Here is a 26,129-nt window from a genome sequence, read left to right on the forward strand (position 1 = left end):
CAATTAATACAGAGATACTAGATGGTTCAATTGTGACTTCTTAATAGAGGTATTAAATGGTTCTCATAGTTATTATAGAGATTATGGATGGTTCACTCTTGACATTTGGTTAAAATAGAAATATTGGATGGTTCACTTTTGTCAAATACAACAGATGTATTGGATGGTACACTTTCATTATCTTATATATATTGTAAACTGTGGTGGCTGCCTGAGCATTCATCTGTCTCCATTTTATGGCAACCATTTCACACACTGCATTCGAAAAGCTACACATGCAGGTAAAGCTCAATATTCACTTTTGAAATGATGGGGGAACAAGCAGGAAGTGCACAACAGTTACTTTTTTGTGGTTGGTGATATAAGTATCTTAAAGTTTTTATTCTGAATGAAGCCAAAAGTGCAGCACAATTAACCTTCTTAAAGTGCCTGGAATAATTTAAATTGAGAGATTGACTTTTTCCATCACTGGTAAAAAATATTTTTGCTTGTTGTTAAAAAGATATTGGGTGTTTCACTCTTGATCCAATTAATACAAAGCTTTCAGACATGCTAACTATCTTTCTACAGTACTAATGGCTATAATCTCACATGTAACTGCTCTGTAATATTCTGCACATGCCACAACTCTTGAATGAGTGGCTCCATGTATTATGCCACTATATGATGTAACCATTGTAATGTTGTAGCCCTTCACCAATAGGAGGATGATGTGACTTCCATGTACAGTAAACTCCATGAGCATCAATGCATTATCATTAGCTTATACTTTTTTTGGCACTGCCTGTTTCCAAAACATACTTATCTCTGCTGACAGTATAGCTGTTTCTCGGTCTCTATGGTTTCCACTCTCTTTGCCCATCTAAGCATTGAAAACATCCACTTCAGTCTTTTTATATCCCACTTGAATGGTCTAGACAAATTTTAATTTGCAAATTTCTCCATGAACATCAATGCACGCTCTATCTAGATAGTGTGAAGAAGTACCTCATTCACATAATGTATCCGCTTTTTCTTGATGAAGCATTCAGCATGGGCTTTTGTCAACAGAAGTTTTGTGATTATTCACAATTTATGTCAAGGAAGTGGTCACTGTCATTTGAAGTCATTCATAGCATGATGCGTAGCCAGATGGAGATATGGACCAAGGGTATCTCTCCAGGAGGCTCTGAGGTGGCATTTGCAAATGACCCAGGAAAAACTGGTGAGAATTTAGATTTGGTTTTTCTATCTCCTTCTTTTACTAGGTCAGCCTTAACAGAGGATAATTTTGATCATCCACCTCTAGCTCCATTTATTTAGATGGTTACTTGGGTTTGCGAGGTGTTGGGGTTTTTTCCTGTTGCATTTGACTCTAATATTTGGTTGTTAGCAGAAAGGATGGCAAGTAACTACTTGTTTCATGCTGGGGCATTTGCTGTTCAGTTACATGACAGGATAGCTATGTCTTGTTCTCCCATTTATTGGATCAGCATACTTTTGCTTATCCCTGCCAGGAGGAGGTTTATTTAGATTCTCAATGGAGGGACCTCCTCTTGGACTTATGGGGATATAGATTTGAACTCGTGATCACTTTAAACAATTGACAGTTTTGTTGTATTTGTCTTACACACATGACTGCCCTGAGATATTTATCTTTCGTCCATGGGTACTCCATGTTCTGGTTTCAGTGTTGGTCATTCATTTTACATCACCTCTACCTCTGTCTACTCACCCTACTGTCTCTTCACCTACAACAGATCCATGGCAAGCATGACCATAAGAGAGTTATTAGTCAAAAGGACAATTAATCCCATTCCTCTTGAAAGTTTATTCATATTTATTCATTGTTCCCATTTGGCATCCAATCATCAATCTGTCTTGACTCAACCAGTATTTAGAACCTCCATGCTTTACAATGGAATTTTTTCAAAACCTATGATGGCACTTTGTGCATGGGCTTTGGGTGATAAAGTTCGATGTTACAAACACTTAGTTCTTTATACCCCTAGCAGAATCTTCTTGGAGGTTTGTCAGATTTGTGCACAAAGTTAAAGTGCTGCAGTTCAGGACTCTTGTTTTTTGGTCTTGTAGCAGCACCTTATGTCTTCTGCAGAGTTGTTCAAGCCTTTTCTTGTTACCTGCATTCTTTGGGCCTGTGTACACATTATATGGACAATTGGCACCATCCCATAAACTATCAAAACAACACTCTCAGATTCTCCTTTCAGAAGCCACAAAAGCAGGCTTCCTTATCACACTGAAGAAATCTATGTTGTTACAGATGTAATATCATGCCCATCTGGGTGTGCTTTTCAATATTCATTTGTTTTCAACCAACCTTCATAGGTTTCAAATCATGGAAAGAGCCTTCAGGTTTTTATTTATGTTTGCTCCTACTGTGAAGATGTGGGCATTCCTCAAGCCTCTCATTCCTTTGGAATGAGCACATGAGATTCCTTCAGTGGTCAATATTTGACTAATGGATCATGCATTCTGATCCTTTAAATCATCCTCTCATTACTCAGGAGCAACATTGTTGATTTTGAATGATGATTAGATTGGAACAGTGCTGCTATTGATGTACCCATTTCACCTCTTCAGTGGAAATGGAATATTTATCATTAGTGATGTATTAAGAAACTTAAACCCTCTTCATCCATACCTGTTTTTTAGGTATTTTAGAAAGGTCTTGTTTTTTTTACTGTGGTTATATATAAGGCATCTTTATCCACTGTTTATAGGTATTCCAAATATTTGAAGACTTTTGAATCCTCAGTTCTATCAGGGGTATTAAAATAGTTTTCTATTCTTCAGTGTGAACAACTATTTCAGTTACTGAATTAGAATTTTACAGTTGTTTTACTTGCATTGTCTCATCCTCCTTTTGAGCTCTTAGCTGTGTTTTCATTGTTTAACCTTCTTTATAAATTGTATTTTTTGTTGTTGTTGACTTGTGAATGTCATTTGTTAGGGTTGGTTGCAATCCTTTTGCAATGGACTTTTTTATCATTCCACATTTGTCCTGCTTTATTCTGATAGTTATTTTCTTCCCAAAACTCTGGCATCCAAGAAAGGCGAAAGATTCTCTCACCAATCAATTTGCCAGTCATTTATTTACTGCTTTGATCCTAATTGTTTATGTTCTGTCAAGGCCCTCAAGTGCTATGTGGCTCATACTAACTCATTTCAAGGTACTAGGAACTGATTGTTCATTTAATTGGATCCTTCTATTTCCTGTGACTTAACTCACGTTTTCATAATGAGATGGCTTTGCAAATTGATTCACATGGCCTTGATTATCATTAAAGGAGAGGAATCTTTTTGTGTCACATCTCACTAGAAATGAAAGAGTATATAACTGAGGAAAATACTCACCTATGTTTGAAATCTAACAGATGTGGTTAAAATAGCTACAGGGGTAGTCAAAAACCTTCAGAAGAAGAAACTGCTAGATCATGTAAGTAATGAGATATGAAAGTATTAGGAGTAGTCCACATATCAAACCACACAGTGTCTTACAAAAGGCAGTTCAACCACACCTCCAATTACAAATTTTGTCCCCTTTCACATCAAGTAATTGGGTTTGTTAGCTTATTCATATTGCATATTCTTCTTTTGTTGGGCCTGATTGTACTCTGTTTCGTGTCTTCTCCCACCAGATTTGTCATATTACAGTCTCTCCTTCCTCTTTTCATCACTGGCCTTAGGAGGAGACTTTAATAGGCTGTTATGTGGACACACCTAAAACTTACATCATTGGGCATTTTCATGTGCCTCTGGTTTTCATCTTCCTCCAGTTAACAGTCTATAGTGTACACAGAGATTGTAGTCTGTTGTTTTCAGTCATCTTCATGTGTTTCCTGACACTCCTATATGTATACCATGAATTCTGTATACATTCAAAGAAATTACAAGTTGAAACTTTGTAGAGTGGATGGCAACTGCTTGTTGTGGAAACACAAGTGTATGGGGAAGACTTTCAAAACATTGTCCTCTACACTTGTCTCTCCACAACAGGCAGTTGTCATCCATTTTACAAAGTTTCATCATGAATACTCTGCCTGAACAATCTATAACAAATATAAGTTCCTCATTTAAAAACAAACAAACAAAATTAGATATAAACAAATGTCAACAATAAAACTATAAACACAAACCAAACAAGATTAATCAAGACAAGATTCATCAGATTAATTGCTACTTGATGAACTACACTGTGTGTTCCTCATGCTTAGTATCATCAGAACTAACAAGTAGCAATAGTTGTCTCACATGGAATACTTACCCAAAATTTACTTTGAATGGGAGGAAATGGAAGGTGTTAAACCCATCTTTCACTACTCAGTTCCCACTGTTGAGATGAAGTTTTCTGCAAGAATACTGCAGCAGTATATCTATATTATTAACAATACTGTTTTTGCACCTTTTACAAAATCATAAACAGATAACAATAGGTGTAGTTCAGCCTCACATCTGACTCATGCTTAGTATCTTTAGTTGTAGTAACCTATTGCACTCTTTGTGCCTGATGGCAGTGGTCCACACACAATGCAGTGTTTTTCCTAAAGGATATTCCACTCATTCTTTGTACATCGCATGGGAGAACCCTTACTTCCTCAGTTTCAGGTGTTGGGGATGTTGATATGAACAGTTTTCTCTGGGAGTGATGTCTCCCTTTGTGCATAAGAGACTAGTTGGGTCCATCCCTTGTTTGGCAAGATGCAGTGCTGGAGTGTTCTCTAGAAATTTAGTACAAAACACACTGTTACAACATCTCCTAAGCTGTCGGGTAGGTAAGTCCATTAGGATGGGACTTGACTTAGCCTTGGGTAAGAAGTGAGAGCTCCTCTTCCTCTTGTCATTACAGTATCTGTAGCATGTGTTTCCTTAAGATGAAACTGTATAGACTTCTAACCACACTATTGACTTTAACATTCTGCCTAGGCTTTGTGACACATTTCAACTGGCATTGAGTTGACCAGATACCTTTTACTACACATCCCCCTGTAATGTAATGAAATATATCATTGAATACCTAATAAGTTGAGCAAAGATTATTTTATTCTTGAGAAGGTTGTGGTTTCTCACTGGGTGCTGCTTTATCATGCCACTCCTAGTATCATGAATGTCATGCTCAATGGGGTTTCTCTTTCTGTCACTTTTAAGAAAGGAGCTCACTTTTATATCTGGTCTGCACTGGCTCCTCCATAATATTCAATGCAAGATTCTAGTTCTTAGTGGTGTAGAGTTAATTAGCATTTCTGAAGCTAATTATTTTTACCTGACTGTAATTCAGATACCTCTCTGCATCAGTTTTCCACCCTTCCTCTTTACTTATAGTGTATTTTATTTAACCTTTCAAGAATGAACCTGTGATCATGTACTGGTGCTCATGGAATTATTGTGTATTAATGCCATGTCACCTTCCTTTTAGTGAAGAGTTACAGCAATATGACTTTATATTATAGGCTGGTGCAATAAATTTGGACACTTGTAGGTATGGGAGTTTGTTCAAGACTTATGGCATGCTAAGTAAATTCCATACCAGTGGTACATGAAGTAATAGCTCTTTGGGTGCAGAAAGTTAGGTATCTATCTGAAATAAATTTAAGGTAAAAAAAAAATACTAACATTATACAGTTAAATTTTAACATAATTAATAGAGAGATTTTGAATGGTTCATTCCTGATTTATGTAAGACAAAGATGATCTATTGTTTGTTCTTTATATGGTTAATACACAAGTATTGGTAGGTTTGCCACTACTTATTAAATGTAGAAATAGTGGTAAGTTTACAAAAACAACCAAAAATGTAAAGCATATTGGTAAACTTGTATATTAATTTTTATCATTGTGTAAATTATTTATATTGAGAATAGCCTGTATTTATGTGAATGTTTACACCTGAATATATTTCACTGTATATGTATTCTCTCTAAACTCAGAGAAGAAAGAGAATTGTATCCAAACTACTTTAAAAACTGTTACTTTGTATAGAAACAATCTTTAAGAAATTAGAGAAGAACCTTGAATTTCAGATTTTATTTTAGAAATGAGACAGTTTATCTTTGAATCAAGAGTTCTGAGATGGTCATACTTCTCTTTACCCAGAGCTATCTCAGTTCTGGTCTTTTTTATGAACATAGCTGAAAGTTTGTACTAAAAGTGCACCACTATTTTATGCTTCTCAGTTCATGCCATTTTTCTTTTGAACATTTACTGATTATATGTCAATTCTCTGTCAGTCATGTTGTGTTATTTATACTGGTACATCTAGCTCATTGTACTGTTCTAGAACAGACCTTACTTTCTCAATGAGCATTCCAGTGTTCAGACATGTTTTTGCTCACTTTTCATGTGATTACAGACATTTGGTTGTGCTTAATCATGTATTTCCATCAGTTTCTACTTCAGGTTTTGACTTCCTGTGTGTGTAATTTTCATTGTTTTTACTTGTCTGTCTCTGAATTCTACATTGTTCATGCTGACTTTAGTATTTCCTATGTTGGTTGTTTAATTTCATACTAAAAGTAAACAGTGGTTCTACACACATCTCCAAGTCTCTATCTGTTGGGGAAGTCCAGGCTGTAGTTTTCAGGGGTTCTTGTCTTACATTCAGTTGACTATCAGTTCCTTTCACTTTTGTTTTTCAGAGGAAAGTTATACCTACTGAGTGGAAAATTCTTAATAGGGCACCTTGTACCTGTTACCATCTCTCAATGTAATATCCTGTGTTAAATATTGCTCTTTTTCATAGTGCCATCCTCAGTCCAGTGGGTATTCCCATGTTTTGTTGTTTATGTGTGCTTGCATGGTTAGGCCTATTTCTCTTGAACAATAATCTAGATCTTTTTATGTTTTTTTTTTCAGTTCAGTATTTGATGTGTTAGATTTTTATAATTCCTTTACCATCTGAGTTACTTTAGTTTACCTTTATGATTGGAGTTTGATTATTCTTTGTTTTTGGTTAATTTTTCAGTGTAAGTCCAAGATTTGCATATTAATTACTCCTTAGATAATTTGTATCCTCTGTTACATTTGTGGGTGTTTTGGTTCATTACTTATACTTCCCTCACCTGTTTATGTTGGTTAGTTTGTTAGTTTATTCTTGTCTGCACTGTAAACAATTATTAACAGGGTGCCTTTTTTGTGTTATTCAAGATAGGTTTTCCTTTTGTATACTTTTTCTTATTGGTTCAGTGAGTGGACTTCTGTGTTTGATACTTAATGTCTTAATTTCCTAAGTTTCTTTAATGTGTTTTTTCCTTTAGGATGTTGCTTATTGTTTTTTATTTTAGGTGGAATTCTATAATTTTGCAAGTTTGTTATTATTAGGTCATTAGTAATGTACACTTTCTTTCAGTGTACTTACTTTGTGTCTTTTTGGCTACACTTCACTACCATTTTGTGGACTCTGTCTGAAGGTTTCTGCTTTCAGTTCTCTTCTCCCCTCTCCACTTTTTTTTTCATTTTCATTGGGATTGTAACTCTCCAGGTTGTCTTGCTTTGTCTGTTCCAACCCTACAACACATAGAGGCAGACTGTTAAACAACTGTGACCCACTCAACCTATCTGATTGTTGCCACTCGTAAGTCATGAGATTGAAAGTCTGTCTTAAACCTGTATTTGTTGAACTCTGATCTGGAGCTGTCTCATTTCATCATGGAGTCCCATCTCTCTCTTCAGAGATTCCACAGGTGCTTCTCTTTATATTCCTACTACTCCAGTGTCTCATTTTCTTATGTTTATTCATGAGAGTTGCATCTTCGGTTGTAAGTGATGCCATTTGGCCCTATTTTGGCTCTGTGTGTTTTGTCAGGAGGTATGCTTTTTTGTCTGACATATTTGCATGTTGGATCTTCAGACTCTCTTCATAGCTGACTGGCTTCTGCTTGCCTTTTCCCATTCCAAGTTAGTATATCACACCTGCTTACCTTTTTAGGTAGTATATCACTCCAGCTGGAGTGAAAAAGGTTGGGTTCAATGAGGAGCAAGCTGTCTTTATAGCAGTATCTTGTTTTCTTGCTACATGAGGGGGTTTATTTCTTTTGAATATATAAGCTTCCATGGAAGCTCTCACTCCCTTGAGTTGAGCTCACATGTTTTCTTCTTGACCAACAGACTTTCTCCCACAATCCTTTAAATTTTCCTTGCTTGGTGACTTGATAGAGTTCTTGACCATGGTAGGTGTTCCCCTTCATTCACCTTGTGTCCATGGACTCACCTTAGGGAGTTGGGAGATTTTCCAACAAATTCCTGATATCTGGTCTTATGATGTGGCTACTTTCTATTTTTGGCATTCCAGAGCTTTTGGCACTTTCATGGGCTCTGTATTGTCTCTACCCACTTCTGGGTGGTTATGATCTGTTTTATCTTTTCCACTGTCATTAGGTATATCACCTGGCAAAGATGAACATAATTCAGATCACCGTGTTTTCTGACTTTGTTTCTTCTGTACTGAGCCCATGGTCACCACATGGTGATATTACCATGACACATTCCTGTTATCATGAATCTGGTGGTTGATTACTTACAATGACCCAACCAGGTTTTTCCCTAAAAGTGGTCTCTTTCTCCATGGGTGTTTTGGTAGGTGTGTTATCACTTGGTAATGCTTCATATAGATGTGTTAGCCACTCACTAGATTACCATATTCCTTTCTTTTGGTCTCTGGTTTGGCATCCATTGGCTGTGGGAGTAGATGCTTTCATTCTTGTTTGATGGGTCTTCATCTATATATTTACCTTGCAGTCACACTTCTCTCCATGGTTTTTTTCATTATCCAGACCATTCCTTTCCATGCAGTATTTTTTTCCTCTAGATGAGTTGAGTTCCCTCTGCCCTAATCCTTACCTTTGCCCTTACCTCTATCCTGGTAATTAGTTAAACTACTGGAATTGGATATCATTCACCCCTGCTGTCACCAACAGGCTTTTTTCATGTGGCTGTTGTCAAGTTCCTTACTTTGGTTCACAATCTCTTCCCTCATGTAGCATATGTGCTATCATGTAATTGACATTCCTCATTGTTTGTTCATGTTGGTCTACCTTTAGACTTTGGTTTATTTGCTGTGGCTTTTTCTCCTCAATTCCTTTTGTTCCTCATTTGCCCTAATTCTTCACTTGGTTGTTTGACCAGGATTTGTCCATGTCAACTGATGCTTATTTTAGAGCTGCCCTGTTGAACATCTTCTGTTTCTCCAATTTCTGTAGAGCTATTTTCCCCATTACTTCCATTATTTTCTGTTCCTTTTGTGTGGTCTGTCCATCATATTTCTTTGTTCTTCAAGGTTTGGATCTCGTTGTCCTGCATGTCCTTCTCTGGTTCACCCTTTGAAACCATTGGAACATGTTTCTTGTACTGCCCTTCTCTTCAGTCCTCTTACCTCCTCCTCCTAGCTTACGTTCATCATCATTCAGATATTTATGCCATTAATGTTTCCTGTTTCCTTTACAATTCCTTCTTTTTTCTCATACTTCCTTACTTTCTATCTCTCACATATACTGCTTTGGATCTGAAGTGAGTTCTTTGCCCAGGTTACTTTTTGCTATATTATGTGGCTTGTAGTGCCTTCTATCATGGTTTTTATACCTGTTTGTTTATTTGTGGTGTCCCTTTGTTCCGTGTGATCATTCATCTGTTACCCTTACTGCTTAATTCATCATCTAATACAATTCACATATTCTGACTAGACCCTAGAGGATCTCTGTCTGCTCAATGTTTCTTCATGCCATCTTCATCATCTGCCTATATCTTTGGCAGGTCAAACCTGACAGCCTTTGGAGGGCAGCTGTATGTGGACATTTACCTTTGTGTCATCCTAAGTCAGGTATTATCTTTCTCCTGTTGTAATTTTGCATGTGTCTGATTGCTCTGGAATAAGTTAACATTATTATTAATTATTAGATCATTTTCAATACACTTCATCATATTTCAGCATCCCACCTGGTGCCAGGTGTTCTCTGAAGAGGTATGTTTCATATTATATTAGCACTAGTTATTAATATTTTTATAACATTCAATGATGAAGTGAGGTGTTTCTGTAAGAACACTGGCAGCTTGTCTGGTGGCATATATATGTATATATATATATATATATTTTTAATCAAATGTTTCTTATTTTGCAGTCTAGTCATGGATTTAATGAGTAATGCAGATATGGACTTCTGCCTGTTATTACTGATTCATGATTCTTATAATCAGGGTCTATCTGCATTTGATAATATGGTAACACAGACACCTATTGTATTGTCTTCAGTATGTTGTTCCTTTGGACCCCTTATCATAAATTTCTACTCCTTTTTTTCTAGTGAAGCACAGGAAACCTATCCACTTCTAGTTCCCAGTTGCTGGAGTTGTTGACTGAGGAAGGTTCCTCTTGAGTGGGTTTTGTACAACAAATGCAAATCAAAGTGTATATATCATGAAAACCCAATCAGTGAGAAGAAGGAAAATATTATTATTATACTCATTGCAGTACCAAACAATGACAAATTATGCAGAATCCAGTTAGCTTTCCCATAATGTTTTTGCTCATTGTTCCACACTTGTTGATCAAACCAATTCCCTCAAATGTTTTCTGCTTGGACAGACCACACCTGGCCTTATGTTAAGTATCCAAGCCACTTACCCTAGGTTTTTCAAGGGCAGATCATGCTTGTTGATACTACATCTCATACAGAATGCTTTCACTGAATGTTTCTACTTGGTTGGGTTACACTTAGCATGATCCATCATATCTCAAGGTGCTTCATCTGAATGTTTTTGCCCAGGCAGACTTCATTTGGCTAACATATTATATATCAAAGGAGCTTTTCCTGAATGTTTTTTGGTGTGACAGGTTGCACAGACAACCACATTATCACTTTTTTATCTGTAGATGTTTTTTCTTTTCATATTAAGTATCCAAAGTGCTTCCAGAGAAGGTTCTGTTCTTTCAGTTTACCTTCTCTGGGATCTAAACATCCACCCACGTGTTTGCCGTGCGTGGCGACCCGTGAATGGGAGGAGAGGATCCTGGTGGTTGAGGGGTTCAATTCTAACAAAACCACTTTGGCCTTGAATTCTTGTAGATGGGCGGCCTTTGGGTGGTCCCCCTTGGGTCAATCGGCTGGTCCATGTGGGCAAGAATCAACCAAGTACCAGTGTTGGAAGTTCTCAACGGGTGTTGTGGACATTGTGTCTGATGCTGGTTTTTGGGTATAGTGCTCACAAAACCCTGGCGTTGCTGCAATGTCCTTGCATGATATTGTAGTGCGTCCCCTCGTAGGGCTCCATGGTGGGTGGGGTCAGTGGGTACTGAAATTTTCCTTTTTTCCTATGGATCCTCCTACAAAAAATTTAAATAAAATAGTGAAAAAACAGTCAATAGGTAAACGACCACATCTTGAAGACTCTGGGCAGCAATCTTCAACATCTGTAATGCACGAACCTCATTTTCTTATATTACATTCTCTTTCAGAAAAACCTTTAGGGCAAATGTCCCCTCTTTTTTATTCAGAAGGGACTTGCTGGCTCTCCAAAGTCAGTAAAGAAGCTTTGATCTGGTGACATATTGGTTGAAACATCCACATCCCAACACAGTGAACTCCTCTTGAATTCAAAGGCAATTTGGGATGTACCTATTGAGGTTACCCCTCATGCTACCTTGAATTCATCATGAGGAGTTATTGTTGAGATGGATTTGAAGAACGTCCCCAAGTCAGAGATTCTTGCTGGTCTCTCCCCTCAAGGAGTTTCTGCAGTGAGGCGCATCTTCACTCGCAAAGATGGAGTTACACTGCCAACAAATACCCTAGTTTTGACATTTACATCACCACTTGCACCTGTCACCATCAAGGCAGGTTATCTAAATAGCAGGGTACAGCCATACATTCCAAACCCACTTTGACGTCAATAATGTCAGAGGTTCGGCCACTTAAAGACGTCCTGTCGTGGTTCCCTGACATGTGTTTGTTGTGATGGCAAGGACCACAATGCCTATGAGTGTCACACAGACCCACATTGTGTCAACTGCAATGGTTCCCACCCTTTCTATTTTTGTTCTTACCCAAAATGGTTGGAGGAAAAAGAGATGCAGCATTTGAAAACAACCCATAACATTAGTTATCCTGAGGCTCGGAAATTGCTATCCGCCAATTCATCTCGGACATAATTGCTGCACTTCGTTCCACAACTGCAGTGGGAGTGCAGACATATCTCTCTGTACCTCCAAGAGAATTGTTTTCAAAACAAATGAAAAGCCTTTTGACCTCCATGGTTAAAAAGGTTGATGAATCGACTTCTACACCCATCTCTGTTCCTCCCATACAGTCTAACAAATCTCAAGATCCACATCCTTCGGTTTCAAATAGAGGCATTTCTTCTGATACATCTTTTTTTCCAACCCCATGATGCAAAACAATCATTCATTTGCATCCTCAATCACTGGAGTCCTCTTCCAACAAGGAAGACCTGCCCAATCGACTCAGGGCAAGATCCATGGAGGTCGATAGACCTCCTCCGAATAAGGACAGTAAGGAAAAAATACGTGGTCGTAAACAAAAGGGTTCTCCAGCCACCATGATACAATGGAACTGTCGGGGTTTACGTTCTAATCTGGATGATATCAAAACACTGATTGCTTTCTATCATCCTTTATGTCTTTCCTTACAAGAAACATTTCTAAAACCTGCTGATACAGTCACCGTTTGGCAGTTTTCTCTGTACAGAAATGACAGGCTGTGTGATAGATGAGTGCATGGAGGGGTGGCACTATTGGTTGATCAGCATGTGCCCACCTTGTCTTTGTCACTCAACACACCCTTGGAGGCCGTAGCCATCCGTGTTTCCTTGGGTCATACCATCACTGTTTGTTCTTTCTATCTGTCCCCTGGAGAGACATATGATAAATCAGACCTTGATGCTCTCGTTGAACAGTTGCCGTCTCCATTTCTAATCCTGGGGGACTTTAATGGACATCATCCCCTCTGGGGAAGTGCTGTTATTGATAGGAGGGGTCGCTCTGTAGAGCATATGCTCTCTGATCACAATCTTTCTCTTTTCAATACTGGTTCTTCCACTTATTTTCACACATCTAGTCAGTCCTTTACCACTATTGATCTCTCGGTTTGCTCCCCTTCATTATTCTCCCATTTTTCATGGAGGGTTGACAGTAATCCACTAGGCAGTGATCATTTTCCTATACTTTTGAGAGAGACTGGCCGTGGTCGATGCCACCCTACCCGCGTGCCCCCGTAGAAGCTGGATCAGACAGACTGGTCCACTTTAACTGCTCTTGCAGAACTTGATCCTGCCATCGTGAATCAGCCATCAGTAGACGACTGTGTGGCATCGGTAACTGATTGTATTACACAAGCAGCTGCTCAGTGTATTCCTAAAACCTCGACACGTTTTCCACGATATCCTCGTACGTGGTGGAATCCTGCTTGCCACTTGGCACGGAAGGCTCAAAAACGGGCCTGGGATACTTTCTGTAGATATCCCACACTTTCAAACTGCATTGCTTTTCAACAGGCCCATGACATGCTAGGTGGGTAAGATGTCAAAGTCAGAAGGAATCTTGGATTAAGTTCACAACTATGCATATCTTATACCACCAGTTCCAAGGTCATACGGGACAGGATTTGAAAGGTCAGTGGGCACTACAATTCTGTCACCCTCTCAATCTTACTCTCTGATGGCCAAGAGGTAGCTGATGTCCGGAGCATCGCTGATACTCTAGGTGAAAACTTTTGCCGGGTATCTAGCACTTCTGCTTGTTCCTCCACCTTTTTGGCCATCAAGACTCGGGCAGAGCATTCACCTCTTTCCTTTCGAACTGACTGTCTTTTTTACTATAATCTTCCCTTTACACTGGTGGAACTGAAAATGGCCCTTCGTCGGTCTGGCAGTACATCTGTTGGATCTGATGATGTACACTATGGCATGGTGCACTATCTTTCTCCTGCTTCTCTTGATATTCTTCTAATTGTTTTTAACTGGATCTGGCAGGAGAATGTTTTTCCTGATGTCTGGTGCCAGGGTATTATCTTACCTTTCTCTAAACCTGGGAAAGATCCCAAGTTTCCTCAAAACTACCGTTCAATTGCTCTGACGAGCTGTCTCTGTTAGACTTTAGAGAGGACGGTTAATGCTCGTCTTGTTTGGTTCCTCGAATCAAACAACCACCCGCTCAGTGTGGGTTCCACCATGGACCACCTAATTCGACTTGAAACATCAATCAGAGAAGAAACATCTTGTTTCAATATTCTTTGACATTGAGAAGGCTTATGACACAATATGGAGGTATGGCATTTTGCGATAACTCCATATATATGGGTTGCGTGGCCATTTACCCGTGTTTATTAAAAAATTTTTAATGGACAGCAGATTCCAAGTTCGTCTGGATTCGACACTTTCTCGTTCTTTTGTACAGAAACTTGGGGTCCCTCAGGGCTGTGTTTTGAGTGTCACACTTTTCAGTATAAAGGTAAATGCCATCACTGAACAACTCCCTCTCACTGTTGCAAACGGGCTCCATGTTGATAAATTTCACATTTTGTGTCAGTCGTCGAACATGAGATATATTGAGCGGCAACAACAATCTGCCCTCAATCGTGTACTGAAGTTGACTACGGCTAACTGCTTTAATTTTTCTCTCTCTAAAATCATTTGCATGTACTTTTTCCGCCAACGGGGTATCCACCCTGATCCTTAACTCCGTATCGGTGAAGTTTTGCTGCCAGTGGTCCCTGAGACCAAGTTCTTCGGGCTTATCTTTGACTGTAAGCTGACCTTTATACCACACTTAAAGCAGCTACGGGTCAAATGCACAAGAGCACTAAACATCCTCCCTGTCCTCTCTACTGCCAGTTGGGGAGCAGATTGATGTTCTGTGTTAAAGATGTATCATGCTCTTATTCGTTCAAAACTTGACTATAGATCAATGGTCTATGGCTCTGTCAGACCCTCGGCCTTAAAGATGCTGGACCCCATTCATCATCAAGGATTTCGACTCGCACTGAGGCTTTCTGCACCTCCCCAGTTTAGAGCTTATATGTGGAATCTCATGAACCTTCTCTGCACCTTCGCCGTTTGCAACTGTCTTTACTATATTCTTTGAAACTTCGCTCCTTATCAAAGCATCCCACTTGGGGATGTGTTTTCCTTCCTCAGTGGGCCTTACTTTTTCAAAACAGACGATCTGCCATTGCTCCTTTTGGCCTTCACATCCAGGCACAATTGGATGAATTGGGTCTGTCCTTGGAAAACATTGGAGATTCCACTGGTCAGCCCATACTCTTATGGCTTATTACAGCCCCCAAATGTGACCTTTCTTTAAGTCATCTGAAAAAGGCAGATACTCCCGATTGGAATTACCGTCTTTTATTTACTGAACATCTTTCCAACAACCTTTCTATTCCAATTTATACGGATGGTTCAAAATCAGGTGACTCTGTGGACTCTATCATGATTTGTTGCGGTTCGGTGGTTGCGTGCAGAATCCCCTCTACAGCTTCTGTGTTCACTGATGAACTGTACGCCATATCTCTTGCCCTGGATCATATTGAAGCTGAGAAGTACTTAAACTGCACTATTTATACTGACTCCCTTAGTTCTCTGGTGGCATTGGAATCACTTCACGTTGACTCACACCATGTTCTCACTGACATTCAAAACTAACTGGCCCATTTCTCCTTAACATCTACTTCTATCCAGTTTTTCTGGATACCAGGCCACATTGGTATTTGCGGGAATGTGCTTGCATACATGGGAGCTAAATCTATCTGCTCTGACACTGTCACCACTGTGCCTATTCCGTACATAGACTATGGTCCTGTATTCAAGGCTCGGCTCTGTGCCAACTGGCAGTCCACTTGAAGTGAGCAATGTGACAACAAGCTTTTTCAAAACCCTATATTGGACTTTGGCCGTCTAGCTTCCATAAGGTTCGGAAAGTTGTTCTGACTAGACTACGCATTGGTCAGAGATTTTCAACTCATCGTTTTCTTTTATCTGGAATTGATGCACCAGTGTGTAGCTTGTGTAACACTCAAATCACTGTAAGCCACATTTTACTTTCATGCCATCGTTACAACTCTCAATGACGGCACTATTTTAAACATGTTCTGTCTCAGGGTTTGTCTGTACCATTGGACAGTGTTATTGGTGATGGTGACACTGTCCACCTTGATAAAGATTTTAGTTTTTTAAAGGCCATTAATCTTTTTAATGTTATTAAAGTGTTTGATATTTATTCATTACACCTTTTTAACTGTGGTTCCCTTTTCAGTCTCAATCTCTCTGGTTCAATGTGACATTGTAAAATGGCCAGAACATTACATAACTGGACACCAGGACTGGAAAGGCCAACTTCGGGTGACTAACGCTGCTGTTTGAACTATCCGTTTAAACTACCCGTTAGTCGTCCTGGCGAGTTGTTATTACACTTTTGCTGCATGTCATTTAACACTTTTATTACTTTACCTTTTAGTACTGGCCATAATGGCCAATAACCCAGAACCAGGACTGGAAAGACCAACTTCAGGTGACTGACAGTGGTTCTTGTACTTACCTGTTAGTCTTCCTGGTGGGTTATGATCATTACCATTTACCTAGAGAAAGTCCTTTACAACTTCTCTTACTCTGCTTTCTCTCGTAACATTGTAGACTAGGTGTGAACAATTATTTTATACTTTTTTGTTTTTCAATGCTGTTTTGTTTTACCTTCATTCCCTTTTATGTATTTTACTACATTTAATTTATTTTTACCTTTTTACTGGACGTTTAGCGCAGATAGCCTAGCTGCTCTGTGCCATAAAACACTAAATTAATCAATCAATCGACTAATCAGTGATGACGAGAAACCCACTTGTTGAGAAATTTATATGCAAAAACGGCTCGTTTGGGCTGAGAAAACACTTTACATAGAAGAGCGAACAACGTTTCGACCTTCTTCTGTCATCGTCAGGTTCACAAAGAAAGAGGTAACTGACCGGAAGCTGACCACATGTTTGAAAGGGGGTTGTGTAACTGTGTGTCGAAAATGTAGAGGGCGGTATTAGATGTTTGAATATATAATTTTATTTATTATATTAATATAGGTATAAAGGCGTTCCTTTATATTGGTTTATTTTGGGTTTAAGTTGTTGTATAAGTAAGGCTTCTTTAATTTTACGTTTGTTTCTTTATTTAGTATTTGAGTGTTTTCTATGGTTATGTTGTGTTTATTTGACTTGCAGTGTTCGAAAACGTGTGAAGGTGACTTTTATGTTCTTTGAATCTGGTTTCCATTTTTCTACTTGTTTCTCCAATATAGAAGTCGTGGCAGTTATCACATTGTATTTTATAAATAATGTTGGTGTGGTGTTTGTCAGTGTAGTTTTACATAGTATAGACCTCAGTTTTGTGCGGGTTTTGAATAAATTTGGTATTAATTGGAATGTCATATTTTGTTACTAATTTTGCCAAATGTTGGTTATTTGTTTGCTGATGTCGGGAATATATGGTATACAGCAGTATATGGTTTCGTGGTTTTTTTGATTCGTGAGCTGTATTTACTTTAGTTGGTTGATTTTGCTTTCTGTGTAGGTGTGTGCATATAATGTTTTCTACGGTTTGTGGAGGAAACTTATTGATGTTGGTGAAGTATTGTTTTATTTTGTCTAATTCATCGCTAATTTTATCTGGTGAGCATAGTTTTATGGCTGTGTTTATTTGGTTTCTTAGTATGTTGAGTTTTTGTTTTGTTTCATGTGCTGAGTCCCAAGGAATGTATAGTCCAGTATGGGTGATTTTTCGGTGGATTTCTGTTTGAAATTGTGTATCAGTTCTTGTAATTTTGAGGTTAAGAAATGATATTTGATTGTTTTCTTCCTGTTCACATGTGAAGTTGATGTTGGGATGTATAGAGTTAATGTGATTGAAAAAATTAAGTATGTGTTCTGTAGATTTGAATCCAGAACCGTGTCATCTACATATCTATACCAGTATAGTGGTGGATGTAATGCTGTGTTAATTGCTTGTGTTTCAACTTGTGTCATAAAAATATTGGCTAGAACTGGTGATACTGGGTTGCCCATGCTTAGGCCGTTTGTTTGTATATAGTTTTGGTTGTTGAACATGAAGTTTGTCTTTATCGTGGTGAATTCTATGAGGGTTGCTAACTGGTTACTGGGAATTTCTATAGTTGGGTTAGGGTCTCGGATATAGAGTTCTAAGGCTATCTTGCAGGCTTCAGTGGTTGGAACTTCTGTAAAGAGGATATAACATCGAAACTGGCCATTAAGGCTTTATGATTAAGTTGATTTAGATTAGACTTGAAATTAAAAGAGTCTTTGATAAATGAGCTGGCTGATGTTACATATTTGGAGAATGCCCATGCTATGTATTTACCAAGGTTGTAATTAAACGATTCATATGTGGACATTATTGGTCGTAATGGACAATCTGGTTTATGAGGTTTGGGGATGCCGTATATTTTGTGCGTGAGTCGGTTTTACGTAGGTAGGAATAAAGTGTTTGTGAAATTGTGTTGGCTTTTTTCATTTGTAGTAGTAATTTGTTCAGTTAATCTCGTGTGTCTTTGTTGGATTTGTGTGTATTGTTTTAAATTTGTTAGTGTCTGATAGGATGTTATTCATTTTTTGGATGTATTCATTCGGTGTTCATTATGACTATAAACCTCTATCTGCTTTTAGAATTTTTATGTTTTTGTCTTGTTTTAGATTTTTTGTGCAATTAATGTCTCTTTTTGTAAGGTTGTTTTTCAGTTTTCTGTTTTGTGAAATTATGTTGATGGAAAATTATTATTATCATATTATGTAAACATAAATTTGCTATACATATGGCTCATTAGTTCATAATGAACTGGTAGGAGAAGATAGGAACCACTCTCCTGAAATAATTTAACTTTTCATTAGATGTTGTTTATCCAGAAATGTGCAGTTGTGACAAAGGGATATCAGTTGTTTTTATGGTTAGTAATTATGTGATCATCTAATTCATACATAGAACTAGAAAGTACTAATTTATAACTGTTTTTAGTATTATTACATACTTATGAATTAGAGCCCCAGTGACAGGGTAGTGCACATACCTTTTCAATAAGAAAATCTGGGAGTTAAATGTTAGTAAGGTTAAACAAAATCTGAGAAGTAATGTGTTAGATTGGAAGTTTAATATATACGTGAACAAATATGATAAATAGTAAGTTTCATGTATCTATAAAGGTGTATGTAAGAAAGTAACTTTTAATGTTTATTATTGAATATAATGAAGAAAATATGCAGTATGTCAACCAAGCTACATTTGTCACATCTAGTGCCAGCAAGGACTTTCCTCTAATACCAGTGTGTATGAGACTAGCTAGATTGACAGTAATGGTTGAGATGCAATGTATATTATCAACTTACATAAAGAACAACTGTTAAGGTGTGAACTAGATTAAAGTGGTAATATGTGAAGTCTTTCATATCTAGGAGAGAATATGTTTGTATTTGTCCACAGTATTTACATTAACCAAACAGAACAGTAAAAGTCGTGAATGTTTGTTGAATTTGTAATAACAGCTTGTTATATAACTGTGATAATCTTACAGCTTGGTAAAGAGCTGAAGGAAATAAAAACAGCTGGACATGCAAAGTATCAAATTCTTGTTCAGGAGCACAAAGACAGGTATGCAAAATCTGTTTCTTTAGTTAGGAGAAAATCATTTAAAACTCTAAATGTTGGATGTGTGAAAGTTCAAACCTGACTGATAAGTTACCCTATCATGATGGGTTATGGGTCAAAGGCCATGTCATCTCATTTGTTTACTTGCATTCCAAATTTTAATGAACTACTATTTTTATTAATTTATGTTAATACGTTTGGTATCACATTGTAGATTATAATTCAAATTTTAGTATTATATATTAGTTAATTTTTAATTTGAAAGTAAATATTAAAAGAACACACCTAATATTGATTTTTGTATGTCACATAGTATGTTGAATGCATCACGTGTTCAAATTAGATGTTTGTGATGTCTAAATACTAAGTATGTAATTTCACACAAATTACTGACATTGACAAACTCAAATAATTTCCTGTCTTTTGTGTTTGTTGAGATGTATTGAATCAAACGTAGGGGTCATGGTCACTTCTTTCCATTTTTGGAAACAGTCTCTTATATACACTTACTTCAATATATGATAAGTGAATAACCAGTAAATTGCTCAAAATGTCTCTCTAGTAATTTTCATAGCCATTTTAAAGTGTTAGGAAACTATCTTTCTTTTTTTTTAATCCAAGGTTTCAAGGCTGTTTGCTCGAAATTACATATTTTTTGTAGACAGAATACAGTGTAGTTACTAAGCTGTGGAATTCTGTGTTATCAGTATAGCTATTTATAGCTTTTTGGTTATTTCAAGTATATATACATACCTATAGAACTGAAAAAAATGATTTTATTTCAAATCCTTTACATGTGAAATTCGAAAAACTTAGGAACCTATGGCAAATAGAAAATGATTAAAAAAGGTCATCGTAACTAAAAGATATAATTGTTTGTTTAATTTATTTATTTACTCTTCTGTGTTTTAAGAAAAATAAATTTAAGAAGTAATTTGTAAATAGTAATATTCTCAATACATATATCATGAATAATTGAAATGTGATTATATTTTACCAAATACTTGTCCACTAAAGGCCAGTTTAATATTAGTGGATATGATAACCTGAGTTCATGTGTGTCAGATCAATGTAATTTCTGTAATATTAGCCAGGCACAACTGGAAGGGGACTATAATAAACATATGTAAATCTATAAAGTTTATGAGATTTCAGCTATTTAGACTAAACTCTTGTGTTTTTGTTTTATAATTTATAATCATTTTGGAACAAAAAAGCATAATTTATTTTTCCTAATTTTTTTATGGTAGTTATGAGATCAATCATATTCACAGACCCCACATAGTTAGGGTAGAAAAAATGACAGACAACATATCAAGTTTTAATGAAAACAAATGTTTGAAATTTATTTAGGAGGTTTTAAGAGATTATAGAGATAAAACTTGAGATTGTTTTGGACCAAAATAGTTTTTGATCAAAGCATGAAAATTATTTTGCACTTGGACTTGTAACAAAACAAACTGAGTATTTTTACAAACAAATTTTTGTGAAAATACTTCATTACAAAAATCATATTTTTGTGTACAAAAGACTTGCAATCTTTACTAAAAGTTTACTAAATTTTGTGAAGGTTCATATTCTGTGTCAAAAAGTATAGTGTAAATACTTAACTTTGTGTGTTATACTGAGCCCTTTGTGAGAGGGTGAACATATAGTGATATACTTTTAGCATATGAAAAAACTAAAATACCTAATCCATGAGAAAATCTACATGTAGAGAAAATTATGTGTGTAAAAATGGCTGGTATGGATAGAGAAAGCACTATGTAGAGGAATGAATAACATTTCGACCTTCTTTGGTCATCGTCAGGTTCACAAAGAAATAAAGGGTTACTAACCAATAGCTGACCATATGTTTGAAGGTGGTTCAGTGTAGGAATGTAGAGAGCATGCTTAGATGTTGGATATATTTATTAATATAGGTATAAAGGTGTTCCTTTGTATTGGTTTATTTTGGGTTTAAGTTGTTGTATAAGTAAGGCTTCTTTAATTTTGCATTTGTTTATGTTTGTTTCTTTATTTAGTATTTGAGTATTTTCTGTAGTTATGTTGTGTTTATTTGAATTGCAATGTTCGAAAATGTGTGAAGGTGACATTTTGTGTTCTTTGAACCTGGTTTACATTTTCTATTTGTTTCTCCAACATAGAAGTCACGATAGTTATCACACTGTATTTTATAAATAATGTTGGTGTTGTGTTTGTCACTGTAGTTTTTACATGGTGTAGATCTTAGTTTTGTACCTGGTTTTTGAGTAAATTTGGTATTAACTGGAATGTCATATTTTGTAACTAGTTTTTGACAAATGTTGGTTATTTTTCTGCTTTCTTTACCCATACCAGCCATTTTTACATATATAAACTAAAATACCTGTTTAAGAGGAGATTGCTATTTTTGTAAGAACTATCTTGTTTTTGTAGTAACATTTTATAAGTTTCATTTTCTTGTGCGTTACTGTTGTAGGTTGGTTCGTATCATAAGCGATCAGGAGAAACAGCTGACTGCTGCTGTTGAACGAGCTGTTAATGCAAGGAAACAAGCTTCAAGTCTACAGATACAACTGTACTTTGCACAGTAGGTATTTCCCTTTTGTAATCAGTCTATGTAGTACATGCTTAATTGTTGATGTTAATACTTAATTAAAAAAAAAGATATATATATATATATGTTTTATAACTTACTTTAAATTAGGGAAATTTAATAAATATAATTGTCACTATTTGTAGTACATAGAATTGTTTGTTTGTATTTTATTTACCTGAATATCGTCTTTTTGTTGATGAGAGGAGGAAGATACAGAATTTAGAGACATCAGTAGAACAATTTCTTGCAATGAAAACAACAGAAACAAAAGGAAGAATGAGCAAACTGCAGGAAGGTAATCAACATATGGAAACAATGGTAATTCTGACAGTACATAGATATTAAATATTTTGCTCTCAGCCATATCCCTGCACTTTTTTTATTCCATAGCAATAATTTTTAGAGTGGCTGTTTTGTACAAATATTACAGAATTGTGCAGAGTAATAATTTCAGTCTGCATATATTTCATTTGTGAAATCCTAGTTACAAACAGGCAAGGTTTTTTATTTTTCTGATGTGAAAATCAATGTTAATTTAGTCTTGGTCTTAAGTATTAAGCATACTATTTGCCAACTTGACAACAGTCTTTTAATATTATAGTCTAGTTTTTCCCAGGGAGTCTGATTTATTTATTATCTTAGTCTAGTCTTAGTCAGTAGATACACAAGACTATTTAGTGAAGGAGTTATTATTTAGTTCATTTAATGACCTAATATTTAATAATTATTTAGTTTTAAAGCAGCAGTGCTAAAAGGAATTATTTTAAAGATGATAGTTATGACACATTCTGATATGGTACATTTACCTTACCTCTTCTTACATATTCTCATTCAGTGCTGCCCTCTATATGCAAAACATTTGGTATATTCATGTTCAGAAGTTTTGTTCTGTTTTATTGGTACTCTTTTTGTGATTAGTGATTTTAATAGTTCAACTTCTTAAGTAGAATTTCTTCACTATTATTTTCTCTTTATACTGATGAAAATTTTTGATTTAACTTAATTTCCCAGTCTTTTTTTCTCACATGCATATTTTACATCACTCACTTTTCTATGTTTTACATTTTTCTGCAATGAATTTTGAGGTTCATTTCCCACTTCAGGTGTTATACCTCTAGTACTATTTTCACAGGCTGATGGTGGAGGGAAACCTGTTATTAGATTTCTCTGCTATTATCCTGGGAGTGTGAGGGGTTTGATAGCCCATTATGGCTTTGCTGTAACAAAACACACACATATGCTATTATCCATTGTGAGATTGTTCTCTAAAGAGGATAACCTTCTCCTGAACATGCCCCACTAATCTTCTTGAACAAACCAAGCCTCTTTGAGCCATTGAAGATTTGATAACCTTTTTACTCCACTGGAATTTGGTTATTTTTCCCTACTCCTCTTGCAGAATCAATTTCTCTCACTGTTATCATGTGCCTTGTTCATGAGTCAGGATGTATGAGATTCCCTCTGGTCTTATGAACTTGAGGTGAAGAAGATACGATCCTGTTTTCTACACCTGCCAGATAGCTAGGTTTTGGATTGTAATTGACTTACCACCAGAATGATTCTCTTTACTACCAGCACATGGATGTTGGTTGTTTATGGGTTTTCAGTTGTAATTGAGTTAACGATGTTATGATTCTTATCTTATCCCTGCATGAATTTTGGATGTAGTTGACTTGCTGTGTATGATTCATTGCGCTCTAGTCACTCTACATGTAGGGTACATCCTTTTCATTTTACCCACTTTTATAAGTTCTGGGAGTAAGTTTCATAAATATTGCATGGCTTGGATGACTTTCTGGCCATAATCAGTGATGTCGAGAAAACCCACTTGTAGAGAAATATATATGTAAAAACGGCTTGTTTGGGTTGAGAAAATGTTTTATGTAGAGGAGTGAAAAACGTTTCGATCTTCTTCAGTCATCGTCAGGTTCACGCTCATACGATCATTAAGAAACTAAGAAAATTAAACCAAAGAATTATCAATAGAAGAAATGACATCTATTTTGTTCAATAATGTAGAAAAGAACGACTAACCCCTAATTTTAAGTGAACCTGACGATGACCGAAAAAGGTCGAAACGTTCTTCACTCCTCTATGTAAAAATTTTTCTCAACCCAAACGAGCCGTTTTTACATATATATTTCTGGCCATAGTTTTCTTCCAGTTGTATGAGCTTCTCTGTTATCTTCTCATTTATGTGACATCTTTCTATGATGGGTGAAGAGTATACCTGTTTCAGATATGGTGTGATTTCCCAAATCATATCTTAGGATCTGACTGTCTCATTTTAGAGAGTGTATTTCAAATACTTTTAAAGAAAGCTTCTTTCTTTCCCTCTATCTATTTAGTGTGGGATTTTAGCTATTTATGTGAGCGTAGGTAATGTGTTTTATTAGAAGTTATAATTTTCCTAAACTGAAAACGTAATTCAGGTAGGTGTTTACCTTCTCTCACAGTTCCCATCCTTCTTCCTCACTGAGTGCTTCTATCTTTTGCCCAAACTCAAAATGATAGTTTTGTAGAATTGAATAGAGGGAGTGGCATGCATCATGAGAATATATTGCTCTCTTATTGGTGGAAGGTTGATGCGTGATGATTTGCATGAGAGATGCCTTTGAATCAGTCCTTTCCAATAGAGGGAAGATAGAAAACTTGTGGTATGTGTAAAATTAGTTTTGCATATTGAAGTCAGCTCTGAATGAGAACAGCTATTTATGTGAGAGGAGGCAATTTCCTATCAGAAATACTTTTTTAGTGTTGGAAAATAATAACTTTCATTATGGGGCTCAATTAGAGTTGTACATTTTGTGTGTATAGTTTAATTATTGTAAGTTGATGTTGTATTACTAGAACCACTTGTATTGTTCTTGTTGTTGTAACTAAGTATTGTTACATTACAGCATCTCATGGTTTGTAGAAAAGTCTAGGTTTTACCTCAGTTGGGCAAGATATATATGTATTCAGACTGTATTATTGTTAGTTAAGCCATGATGGGAAGTATCTAAAGTGAGTTTCACAGTGGTATTCTAACAACAGAGATAAAGAATAATTTGTTTTGTCAGAGGGTGTTCTAAAGTAATTGAACCCACATATGTGGACTTTGACAAAAAGGCAACAGTTATTTAAAGTTCTGACTACAACTGTGGAAACTCACAGGGTAATGTAAGCAATTTTATCACTAATTCTGTTGTGTGACTGAGCTAGTGAGTGTGGACTTTTGATAAGAAAAGATAATTATTTTAGGCTTCAGATACAACTGTGATACTCAACAGTGTGAAAAATATTTTGTACATATGTTTGACTTGTTTTGAATATATTATTTTAAAACAAGTGGATTGTGTACTCTCTTTTTATTGTTGAAATGTTTTGGCAACAAATCACAGACACCTAATGTAAAGAATCTGGCCCATATATATATGAAAAAGAAAAAACAAAAATGTGACAATCACAGCCATAGTTAAGTTGTTTCAAGTGGTCAGACATTTCTAGTCTTAATCAGTTGATATTATTTTCATCACAGTCATAGTCTAGTTGATTTAAATGATCAGACATGTAGTCTAGTTTTAGTCCATGAACATTATTTTCACCACAATCTTAGTCTAGTCAACTAAAATGGTTGAATATGTAGTCTAGTGGTTATTCATGGATGTTGTTTTCATCATCATCTTAGTTTAGTGAACTGTAGTTGTTAAATATGCAGTCTAGTCTTAATCCATGGATATATTTTTTAGCAGTGTTGTAAACTACAAACTCAAATGATAGCAATATAATAAAGTATATTATATAACATTTGGCAGATGTATCTATATATATTTAATATTATTGTTAAGAGAAAATATAATAAAGAAAAGCAAAAACATATTTTTAAGCCACTGTCTTTAACAGTTTTAGACTGTCTAAAATTATCAAACAT

The 26,129-nt window shown here is 36.2% G+C and overlaps 1 protein-coding gene across 9 annotated transcripts in view; it reads left to right on the plus strand.

Moving 5' to 3' along the window:
- LOC143250489 (uncharacterized) overlaps nt 1–26,129 on the plus strand; it is a 118,150-nt gene that overhangs the window by 27,862 nt on the left and 64,159 nt on the right. For all 9 annotated transcript variants that reach the window (XM_076501097.1, XM_076501094.1, XM_076501096.1 and 6 more), the window contains 3 exons: nt 19,562–19,638; nt 22,097–22,207; nt 22,420–22,534. In XM_076501097.1, the coding sequence (XP_076357212.1) occupies nt 19,562–19,638; nt 22,097–22,207; nt 22,420–22,534 (303 nt within the window). The remainder of the gene's footprint in view (nt 1–19,561; nt 19,639–22,096; nt 22,208–22,419; nt 22,535–26,129) is intronic.

Source organism: Tachypleus tridentatus, chromosome 5 (genome assembly GCF_004210375.1).
Source record: "Tachypleus tridentatus isolate NWPU-2018 chromosome 5, ASM421037v1, whole genome shotgun sequence".
Classification (NCBI taxonomy): Eukaryota; Metazoa; Arthropoda; class Merostomata; order Xiphosura; family Limulidae; genus Tachypleus; species Tachypleus tridentatus.